We start from the raw sequence: 11,661 nt of genomic DNA, 5'->3' as shown, positions 1-11,661 counted from the left end.
CGACAACTTCCTCTCCAGCAGGAAACTCATAAAGCCAAGTGAACTCGGAAAGTTGAGGTCTGAACTTGCAGAGGAGCTCTGACATTAGCACTTGCTTAAAAGATTCATCATGTGGAGGGAGATGTCTGGGGAGTTCTTTAATGACTTGTGCAGCATCTGTTCCTATAGTATGAGGTAGTACCGAGGTATATTGTTGATGTAAAAATATTGATTATAGCAGCTTTAAAAGCCTGGCTTTTGTTCCTCACGGTGAGTGCAGAACCATCTTGAAGGGCAGCAGTAACTTTACTCAGACTAAAATGCCAAAGTCTAAATTTATTAAATTTGGGACTGCTTGAGTCTGTGTTCATAAGAAATGTCTCGTGACATTTCACCTATGTTATGAAATCGGCTCTTGACATTCTCATGCGCTTGTATATTACTTTTTTTTTTTTTTTTTTTAAAAAGAAGAAGAAGCACACTTTAATGTGAAAAGGACCAATGTTTATTTTTCACCTTCTCATAGACTTATCTCGGACAGCGACGGTGCAAGCACTCATATCCTGTTTTCCATAAAAACATCCACACAGACAGAACAACATGGTCATAAAATGGAAACATTAAATTAAGCACTATATATTTGTATCGGATACAATGAAACGCACAGTTCAATGCACTGCCAAGGAAACACAGAATAGAAGAAACAGGTCGGTTGTTCTCCGTACTTTAAGGTGTCGAACCAAATCTCATCAAGAACTGCAACCAAATCTTTATATTTACACTGAGAAACGGCATTTTTTGTCACAGTTAAATCATTACATTACGAACAAATCTAAACTATAGAGTACAGGCTTCACTGTGTCCCTTTGAGAAGTTTAGTTTAACGGTGTCAGTGGCTGTTTTGTCCCTTTACATGGGGAAAATCCAAATAAAGATTCAGCCACTGAAGGAGGTGAATTATGAGGTGCACACGACTGACATCATCATTGTGCAACACGTCTGAGGACAGCCCCCTTTGCATGGGCGTGTTGTCTTGATAAAGTGAAGTGAAAGAAACTGAAAAAGAACATTTTCAGAAAGATGCAGATTTATGAAGTACGACCCACGTGTAAACATGACATGTAAAATAGAACATTTTGCAAATATATCATTCTTCGTTAAAAGCAAACAAATGATTTTGTCGTATATGCACTACAGCACAGATGTGTTGCGCTAAACGTCCGTATGCGAATTTTGCAGAAAAGTGAGAAATTACACACATGTTGTGCAATTTATTTTCAATAATGTCCTGGGGCTGCAGCCGCAACACAACGCACATATCATGTATCACATGAATTCATGATGTCGGGACTTGACTGACAAGAAATGAAAAGAAAAATAACACAATAACTCAAACAGAACATGACACTTCCCCAATAAGAAAGCATGTTAATTGCACCAAAATAAGTTTCAGGCTGCTAAACCATGAATAAAATATGGACAATGTGCAAAAACAAGGTCTACATTTAAGGGAATCCTGCATTTAATATTATCTCTATTCTATTTCCTCTCTCGTCACTTTTTAAAAAATAATTCAGCATTTATTATCTTAGAGTAAAATTAATCTGATCAGCGATGGCTACTTTGGTTCCTTTTCAATGAATGGGGAAAGATAAGGGGAATGGGATGTAATGAATTTACAAAATATACATCTGGTTCTATTCAGAAAAAGACTGATTAAGGTGTTCCTGCTTTTGTGTGTGCACGCCGTGTGTGTACTTCCGGGGATTTTCAAAGTGCTACATCTGATAAGGTGAAGAGCAAGAAAATTAGAAATTGATTTGTGGCTTGTTTCCTCGTAGCCATGGGACAAATATGCCCATTGTAGCTCAAAGTGCCTCAGAGCAGGAATTTCAAGCCCAGCGTCATCCATTTGTCCTGGACTCACCTCGTCATTAGCCAGCATCGTATTTGCTTCGTAAAATTATAATGAACTGAAAATCAAATTTGAGAAGCTTGACAAAATGTCACCCCAGGCCTGCCTCTTTTTTTTTTGTTTGTTTTGTTTGCACATTAAAGCTGCACTAGGTAACTTTGGACAAATGCTAGTTTTAGCCAGAAAGTAAAATCACTGGAATACTCATAGTTATACCTCTCAGTGATGGCATGTAAATAAGAAAACTGAATGGGGAAAGAACATATAACATATACAAGCACCTCTGCTTTGATTGGGCGAAGGGCGGCGCCTGGATAGAGTGTTGAGGAGGACGACTTATGATGATGACTGTTGTTGCATTGTTTTCAATAGTAAATATATTTGGACATGTACAGGCAAGCAGAAAACAGCCTTGCTCTGTACATGTTGCTCAGTCGGACCTTAGACTCTGTACCATGTAACTGGAAGGACAAAGTCTGAGCTAATGTCTGGTCCAAGTGATTTGGAGACTTCAGTTCTCACATAGTGCTGATCTAGGTGATACATGGAAAATGACAGGACTGTGGTGCATGGTGAATCCAGCTTATTTTTTTCTACAGAGTTCTCTAGATGCTGTTAGAGAAGAAACAGTTTATATTTCACTGTTTTGCTTCTGGCTTGATTAAATAGAGCAGGTTTGAATGACTTAAAGAAGATGGATCACTCTTGTGGCTTTCTATCCAAAGGTTTTCTCAACTCTTGCCCAGTGCAGCTTTAAGTCAATAAGTTTGTGCCAATTCATTCTTGTCTGGCTTTCAGTTGTCGGGCTCCAGGCCCTCTAGGTGGTCAGGGATAGGTAGACCAGAGAGGATCGTCAGACACTTATTCCACACGTTGAATACGGGACACACGGGCTGGACGAAGGAGACGTGAAAGGTGTGCAGATGCTGGGAGCCCACGGCATCGTAGAAGGTCAGGTACCCAGCGTCGTAATCCAACAGGACTCCTACACGACGCAGGTGGGGCGAGGGCTCGATGGCCAGCTCCTTGCTGTTGTGCCGAACCACCCAGGAGTTGTTGCAGCGGCAAAGTACCCAAGAGGCCGAGTTCTTGCCGATCCACTCGTGCTTGGGGGCTGATTTGTAGGCAATGCCTACAGCGTACCTGTTAATACAGGTGGAAAGCAAAAAACCTTGAACCTTTGCTCACATGAACAAACCTTTGCTTAACTAAACATTTATGGCTCTCACCATGTGCTCCCTCCAATCAGAGCCTCCCAGTAGTGCCGCCCGCTGTCAATGTAGACATTTCCCACCACGCCATAGCTGCTCTGGCTGGAGAACCGATCCTGGCTGTGGCCTTTCTTTGACGTGGTTTCATCCCGCTCCACCGTCAGGTTATCATGGGACACCTTCAGCTTCTTATGAGCAGATTTGGGGTCCAGCTTGAACGGCTGGCCTGGTTGTAAAAGAAAAATAAATGGGGATGTTAAAGATCTGTAATAGGCAGTTTATAAAATTCATTTTTTGCAGGCAGGAAAAAAACACAGTTTAATTTTAGGCTTTATTCTCTTACTATTGGTCTTCAGTGTCCCTGGTTCACTGCTCCTGCTCCCTGCTTGGTTAATGGCCTTGACGACAAAGATATACTTGGTGCCGCTCTGCAGACCGTGAACGGTGTAGTGGTTCTGCTTGATGTTGGGAACAATCATCCAACTATCCAATGAGTTACACAGGCCTGGGTGGAGAGGGAAAGGAGGGCAAAATGAGGAAAAATAGGCACAGAAGACGGAAGATTCAATAAACAATTCATTACTTAATTTAGATAGTTCAGTTATTTAACGCACATATTAAATGTCCTCCTCAATAAAAGGACAAAGTCTGGAACAGATAAGAAAGAAGTCTATTGAAAAATGTATGGAACTATACCTGCAGGCATTTTAAGCCAAAAACAACAACACAAAGGGAGGAAAACTATTTACTCTAGTTGTCTGGAGAGGAGTGATGTAGTGTGAAAGGACAGTACACTAAATACCTAGTCGTGTATGAGCCTGTAGCAGCAGGAACAGGTGAGATGGTGTGAAAAGGCACAAGAGGAAACTATTCACACCTTGTTGACTTCATAGCTGCACCGTGCTCTCTCTGCTGAGTGTGCCTTCAGTATGTTTTTTTTATTTAATGACACTTGAGCACTGCTGCACCACCTCCTAAGGCATGCTTGTGTGTATGTGGGAGTACATTTTTACTCCATGTCAGGGGTTTGTTTGCCTGAGGAACCTACAAAATGGAAACTGCTAAAAAGGAACAGCCATAATGTTACACCGTCACAGTCACCACCTTAAGACCTGCCACTTTAGCTGAGAGGCAAAGGAAAAAAAATTCCTGTTGTATGCTAATACTTGATCAGTTTGGGATCTAGTGAATTTGGAGGCCAGGTCAACACCTTGTGCTGTTCTTCATGTTTTGTTTTTAGTTGTTCCTAAACCGTTTTTGTGTGTGTCTGTGTCAGGCTGCATTCTGCTGGGGATGGCTGCTGCCATCAAGGAGTGTCATTGCTATATGGTTGGGGGTGCCTGGTCTGGTCTAGGTGGGTGGTACATGTCTAAGTAACATCCACAGCGGAACATTACATTGTCACAGGATGGCCAATGTTATTCAGGAGTAAAAGAAAAAAGTTAATGACAAGGAAAGCTGGCAAAAAAGTTGCTGACTTGATGTTGATGTTGCATAGGCTACTTAAGGTTTATCTTGTAGTGCCTTGCTAGTCCCAAATCCTTCTTTGTAGTGTAGTTTCTGGTTTTAGCACTTATTATTATGAAATATGAATATTTGCCTGACTATAATATGGCAAGTGAAAGCTAGCCGGTGAGCTAGCCGCCACCACTTGGTGAGACTTGCTGTTAGCTAGCTAAAGCTAAAACCTATTTGTCAAAGCAAAGATTTACATTATAAATAAATTATTAAAATAATAATAGTAATAAAATGACTGAAATTATGACTGTAATATTTCCTATAAGTTTTAAATTGTCAGACCTGTGTTTTACAGGGGAAAAAAAAAAAATCTTTAATGAAAATCTTAAAGAATTACTACGTTAGGTAAGCCAAGAGTCAGATGAGGACATTGGTATTCACAAGCCGTGTAGCTTGAGGTAATTGCTAATATTAAAGTAACTACTCCTACAGGAATATACCATAAGACTTTAACTGAGAACATTAATTAAAATTATGAAGAATCCTGCAGTGCCATGCATATCAAAGACTAAAGGCAGATAAGAAAGACAGTTTGTCTTCCACTATCATCATATACATTTCCCTCAGGAAGAGTCGATTTAAAAGGCCGTGCACTATGCACAGGAGTTACGGATGTTGTCTTTATGTTTTGATTGCATTAACATTACAAGCCTCCCCGTTCTTGCATACTGATTTATCTGAATTGCTCCAGGGGGAATTGTCTCCAACAGCAACACCTTTGACATTGCCGGATGTGATAGCAGGAGGAAAGAGAAATCACAGCGTGTTATTGAACAGGGAGAGACAGGAATGCAAAAGCAAGAAGGAAATGAAGTGTCACATTAGGTTAAGAGCTGTCAGTTCTAAACATGCTTTAGACTGCAAAGTGATGACAAGGCAGTGGCAAAGGTGTAACCTTCGGAGGATGGGGTGGGGAGTGTAGGTATACAGCCAAAATGAAGAGGAATAAAGGAAGGTAGCAAATCTGTGCTGTTAGGTGATTGTATTAGATTAAAAAAAGGCTTCAGAAAAATAAATGAAAGACAAAACAAAGCAGTTTGATTGAAAGAGAGCAGGGGAGCTCCTCTTCAGATGCCCTGACCTCATTTTTTCCCTTGTAGTTGTTGCTCACTCGAGTGTGCTCATGATTTTGTGAGTCTTGTGTGTATTTTTTAGTGTATCTGTGCCTGCGTGTGCCTATACTGTATGTCTGCAAGACACTGTGTCAACGAGTGTGACACGTGGCAGATGCCGATTCATTTTCTTGCTGTCACCTCGCCCGATACGACTCCTCACTCCTTCAGCGCCACTTAAACCTCAAACGTTTTGCATGTATAGAACTCTGCACTTCCACTGAAGTCTAATCTTTTCCTGAGTGCTGCACACACAATGTGGATCCACTATTGTCAAATCTTATCCCCACCTTTCATCCTTGCCAAGCTACAGTCATTTGATGAGCGACAACATCTGAGGGCGATAGTGGCATAAAGGCCAGAGGCTTCACTTCAGGAGGTTCCACTTTTAGGTTTTGTAAAAACCCATCACCTTCCAGCTGCCTTAGGGGAGCTAGTGGCCACCAGTAGAGCAGCATAATTGTCGGTGCAGATTTGAGGTCTACAAAAAAATAAATCTGCATATTTCTTCCACAGTTTCTGCCATACATTTTGACCAGGTACCACTTTTCTTTAGGGCTCAGTCAGAACCATATTTGAATGCTGCTTGCATATTAATGCATCATCAATAATAGTCTTATAGTATAACTTTCATACACTTGAATCACATTTTGCTTGTAATACAAGGCAGAGTGCTTCTTCCGCCACTAGTTACGACTCCTGGAAGGGTTGCTATTTTTGCAAATTGCGCTAATTGGATGCTGAGGGTCTTAAAGTACCTTAATTGCTTCCATGAGCTGTGTGCCACAGCAGCTGCAACAGCTCCAACTCCTTAACGTGTTGGTGAACAGCCCCCTTCAACATTCACATACCTCTCTGGGGAGTAGCGTTGCACAGTTTGAAAAGCTCTTGCTTAAAAAAAGTGCATCTGAATCTTCTAATGTTGCTAATGCCCCTAAATTTCTTGAAAAACTCCAGTGTCCTCCATTGTGGCTGTATCCTTGAAAGCGGCCGCTGGAACTAATTTCGAAGACTGGAAAATTGGCTTGACTGGACCGTGTCCTCTATTGTGTCAAGATCCTTTTATTCTGTTTCCAAAAACTCCATTATGTTCCAATCTGATTCCAGGAGTCTTTGTGCCATTTACAGGAAGTATTAAGCTTTATGTATGTTGAATTAATCTGCTCTCTTTTTATTTTTCTTCTCTCTTCTCCATTCTCTTCGCTCATCTGCTTCCTTTGTGTCTTTCTACCTACCCGGCCTCAGGTAGAAGAGGCTCCTCAAAAGAGCTGCTCAAAGTTTCTTCCTGTTAAATGGGACATTTTCTTTGCCACTGTTGCCAAAGTGATCGCTTGGGGGATCTTGGGCTAGGGGTACTGTGAAATGCCTAGAAACAATTTGTATTGTTTAGATATACTTACTTGCAATGTTGGACTGTGCGGTGAAGATAGCATACTGGAGCTCATAGGACACGACTGTGAATTCATCATCAGACGTCCAGTGGACGGTGATGGTGTCATAGGAAGCTGTGCACAACTCCTCTCTTATGCACGGAGCACTTGGAGCTGCGAAGAAGGAGGAAAATCAATATAATTTCTGGCCTCAGTGCTATAATACTGTTTGCTTCTAGCTGTAAATTTAATCTCCAAAGTGGTGGCACACTCTAAGGTTGTAGGTCGTAACAACAACAGTATCCCTAATTAACCTTTGGTTCTGTTTATGAGTTGCCAGGCTTCATTACACACAGGATTGAAGAGGTTCTTTCCAGTAGAGTGGTAGTTTGAGCATTGAGAGCAATACGGGAGAGAAATAATAAAATATTCAGATAAGAAGTTGTTCACATTAACACAGCAGGAAGGGTAAATATCACAACCCTTTTAGCGTGTAAAAATAAAATCATTACATAACCACATAAGCTCATGTATTGATTCATTGGCCTACTTGTTTTTGTTGTACAGAAGAATACATAAAAGTATTCCATGAGGCCTTTAGTAGAAAGGAAGTGGACTGAGGTAAAGAAACAAAGACACAACAGCACAGCTTAAATTGATTGTAAAGCCACTTCCTATCTCTTTCTGTGTCTGTCACTCGCTCCCTCTCCCGAGCCTTCTGTCATGAGTGGCTGCACATAGTGGAGTGATTCAGCCTGATTCACTTAGTGAAAAGGCCCTCCAGCGAAGCCCTCATGCATCGCAGAGAGTAAATAGGAGCCAGCCATTTTCACAGACCTTCAAAACTGAACACGATGAACTTGTTTTTGTGCCCGGCGCGCTCATGGCTCGCACTGTGACATTTTGATGGCAAATTGGACATCGTAAATGAATGGTGAAAATTAATTTAGGAGTTAATAGGCTGGGGTCTGGTCCTTCAAACGAAGTGCTTGAAGACAGCAAAGATGTCTAAAGATTATTTTTTTTTTTTTAAATCTGAATTTAGAGCCTCAATAGAATGTTAATTAGAGGCAATGTTTGGGTTTCACAGTGAGAAGCTGTATCATAGAATCAAAGGGCTGGACTGTAGACACAGCGAAAAGGACTTCACAAGCAAGTCCTGCTTTTAAAACAGAAGGACACTGATAAAACATAAAGGTCTTACCTGTGAGGTAATCCAGATTCTCCAGCAGCTTCTTCTCTCTGGTGAAGTCCAGGGCAAAGCTGTCAAAGGTGTCCGTCAGGTGTATCTCCGGGATCAGCACTTGGGTTGATGCGGTTGCCATGGAAACCCTAGATCATTGCCAAAAGTGTTAGAATTGATTGTCTTTTCTGCATGACCAGAGACGACACCAGGGTATGGACATGCCATCCAAGTTTTTTGCCGGTTGGGTTAAATTTTGTTTATACTTCCTGCTTCACTTTCAACAATGGCGACTGAAACTTTTGCCGAAAACAAGTCACACATATCTTTGTATCTCCGAACCTCCTCAGTGAACCTTTCCTCGATCTGTATTGATCCAAAACAATCAATTGCGGAGATAAGCAGCCAGAAATACTAAAGCGGAAATACGCAACAACCAAGCGGACCAATCATAGCTCTTGCGGTCTGCGTCACCACTGCGTGCAGTTACATTTCTGTAACTGGTGCACGTCAGTTATGGCGCGAGGGTCTGCGTCAGCCTAACGCATATAACTGATCAGCATGATTCATGAGAAGCTGACCAGTTCAGACTGCTGCCACCTGCTCATATGAAGGCGTATTTCCTTTCATGCACCCACAAAACGCCAGCTGGCCGTTGGGTGCAGCCTTTGCCGTGTGTTCAAGTGCAACTTTTTGGTCCAGACACAGGGGATACGAGGTGATGCCACAGTCGGCCTTTGTTGCTGGTAGTCATTTTGTTGTGTCAGATTGTCTTCTAATTGAAACAGTACTTTTGTCTGAAGGATAATGGTTTATTTTTGTATCTCTTTTTTTGCCTCTTGAGAACGCACATATTGGATACTAGTTTTGCTCTCATTTGCCAGATCAATTAGTCAGAAAGCTTGAAAGCAGCAAGTGGAATAAGACTAAATAAAAGATGAAATGCCTCTTATCGTGTCTTGGCTGTTGTGAAGTACACAAAGTTTTCAAACTCTGCATTCTGTGCGAGCTCTTCAACCTTTCACTTGAGCGAGATCTTGGTTTTCTTCGCGGAACGATTTTGTTTTGAGCATGTGTGGTCGCCGAGTGTGCTTTCCTGACCTCTCGTTGATGCACTTGGCCGTCTGCAGGAAGCGAGCGTGATCGGTCTCTTTCAGGGTCTGATCAGCCTGTGTGATGAGGGCCGAGGACCTCTCTATGCACTGCTTGCAGTTGGAGATCTGCTGAGCGAGCTTCCGAAGCCGATGCGTCTGGAAAAAAAATGCAGAACTTGGCTGTTATGATGAATCAAACAACAAAAGCAAAGCAATGTCGTCATCGAGCTGAAGGTGTTGCACATCATTAGGGATGAGACCATATTCAGAGCTGACGCCAGGAAATGACCCAAAAACATAGGCTACGAGGACGGATGATAAGATTTTTAAGTCGCTTATCCATGAAAAGGTCAAATCTCGGGTTGACTGATGAAGACAGTCATCTATTCCTTTGTATGAACATCAGAGAAGGTAAATTATAGCAAAGGGCAGTTCATTCGTTTTGGCTTTAGTAACTAGCTCTTTTGAAACCGTGAAGCTAAATGAAAAGGACAATTCAAGACTACATTTTCTTCCGTATTGTAGACTGGAAAAACAAACTATGGGTGAAATTGTACAACTAAGCTTCGTACAAAGTCTATCGAAGGAGTAGCCAAGCGATTAAGATGTTAATCTTCTCACTCCCCAGCTAATATTTTCAGGCATGTCAATGATTCTAACGCAGTCAAATCTGGGATTCTATTTGCCTCTCAGTTTCATCCCCCTCTCCCTATGAGCAAAGATTTTAAAGGAGACAGATTTAGGTCAGGGGTTGGATTAACGGTTAAAGGACATTTCATCAGCAGTTTGGCTTGAGAAGAACCCAAAACAGTGTAATCCTCATTGAAATCCATTAAAAATGGTTATTTTCAGTGGATTCAGAAGTTATTGACAAAAAGAAGGATGCAGCACCTATTATTAGAGAAGAAGAGAAAGAGACTTTTTAGTGGTTTCCAATCATAAACTTGCACTCCACCAAAAAGCAATTTGCGGAAGTCTCTTGTCCTAAATATCTCTGATCCAATCCTAACAGCTGAAATCCTCCATTATATGGTTGAAAAAAAATCCCTACTGTATTCCAAGTCTCATTAGACGGAGCTTAAAAAAATCATCCGGGTTTAGAGTGCAAGGAAACGCGCCCTCCCATATGCTCTGGGATCTGCTATTGGCCGGTGAGGCTGTTTTTCCCGTCTGTTCCGAATTTGTTTGCATTTCAGTCATCTGAGCAGTTTGCCTTCTGCTGGCAGTGTAAGGATCGGGGCGAGTGGCTGTGGTGAAGTACGGCAGAGGACGGAAAAGGAGCTCGGATGTTATCTTGAAGTGATGTCAGTGTGTTTAAACCGTGATTAATGAAGTAGGTGGGAGGCAATTTGAAGCTTTGGTCGTCCAGATCGTGACTTGTACCACACATAACACACTGACAGAATATGGGAATTATAGTTGTAGACAGTTGGTACTAAACACCAGAAAGGTTATACATTATGCTTGACAAGGTGGCTCATAAATGGGCTACAAAATGCAGGATTCAGGACCTTGCAAATGTGAGACAAAGTAAGAGAATAGTGAAAGATGGTTGTAAAAACAGCAGAAGGAATGGTATCACACTCCTCTGAGCGTTAACCTCACCTTCCCCTCCTTGATCTTGCTGCCAATGATCTGCCTCCTCTGTTGAATAATGTCAATGAGGACATCACACTCCTCCAGGAGCTTGCCCTCTTGGCGGGACGCATTCACCTGAGAAGCAATTCAAGAGTATTAGATAAACAAAGAGATTGATGAAGGGTGTGGGAGGGATGGTATGGAGGGATGTGTGTTTAGTGGCTGTACATCATGTCGACCGAGGGGACAGGAAGTTATTTTCATTCATCAGTCAGCCCCTTCTGTCTTGAAGCAAGGATGAAGCATATTCAGCTGTTTTGCCTCCTGCTGGCTTTAGGCCTGAGTGACAAGTAAAATAAGCAGGAAGCACTGTGGCTGTTAGAGAGAAGACGTGCACTCAGCAACATGCTGAAGAACAAGAGTCATGAAATCACTCCTTATTTAAAGAGTGTGCTGTATTTTATAACCAACATTTTCTATTTGTGGTCCTTTTTCAGTCCATTGTGGGACTTTGTGAAGGAGTATCCAAACACTTTCCGCTAACAGTCCTGCAAATGAATTGATTGTCATTGATTTAAAAGTTACCTTTAGGGGAAGCAGGGAGTTTTTCTTAGCTATTATAACTGTTGGAGATGGGTAGATACCTTCCCAGCGCAAGAGGAACTTTTCCTGATGTATGTGGTTATGGTTACAGGTCGATG

General features: G+C 41.8%; 1 protein-coding gene across 2 annotated transcripts in view; it reads right to left on the bottom strand.

The window, feature by feature from the left end:
• Nucleotides 1–259: 259 nt before the first annotated feature.
• The window catches only part of LOC311509179 (E3 ubiquitin-protein ligase Midline-1-like), a 39,796-nt gene continuing 28,394 nt past the window's right edge, over nt 260–11,661 (bottom strand). For both annotated transcript variants that reach the window (XM_084574258.1, XM_084574259.1), the window contains 7 exons: nt 10,988–11,095; nt 9,390–9,538; nt 8,310–8,437; nt 7,136–7,279; nt 3,449–3,610; nt 3,124–3,331; nt 260–3,037 (listed from right to left, as the gene is read on the bottom strand). In XM_084574258.1, coding sequence (XP_084430384.1) covers nt 2,689–3,037; nt 3,124–3,331; nt 3,449–3,610; nt 7,136–7,279; nt 8,310–8,437; nt 9,390–9,538; nt 10,988–11,095 — 1,248 coding nt within the window. In that variant the 3' untranslated portion in view covers nt 260–2,688. The remainder of the gene's footprint in view (nt 3,038–3,123; nt 3,332–3,448; nt 3,611–7,135; nt 7,280–8,309; nt 8,438–9,389; nt 9,539–10,987; nt 11,096–11,661) is intronic.

Source organism: Chelon labrosus, assembly GCF_963514085.1.
Source record: "Chelon labrosus genome assembly, chromosome: 24".
In the NCBI taxonomy this organism is placed as follows: Eukaryota; Metazoa; Chordata; class Actinopteri; order Mugiliformes; family Mugilidae; genus Chelon; species Chelon labrosus.
Note: the sequence above shows the minus strand (reverse complement) of the source record. Positions and strands in the feature narration are given on the sequence as shown.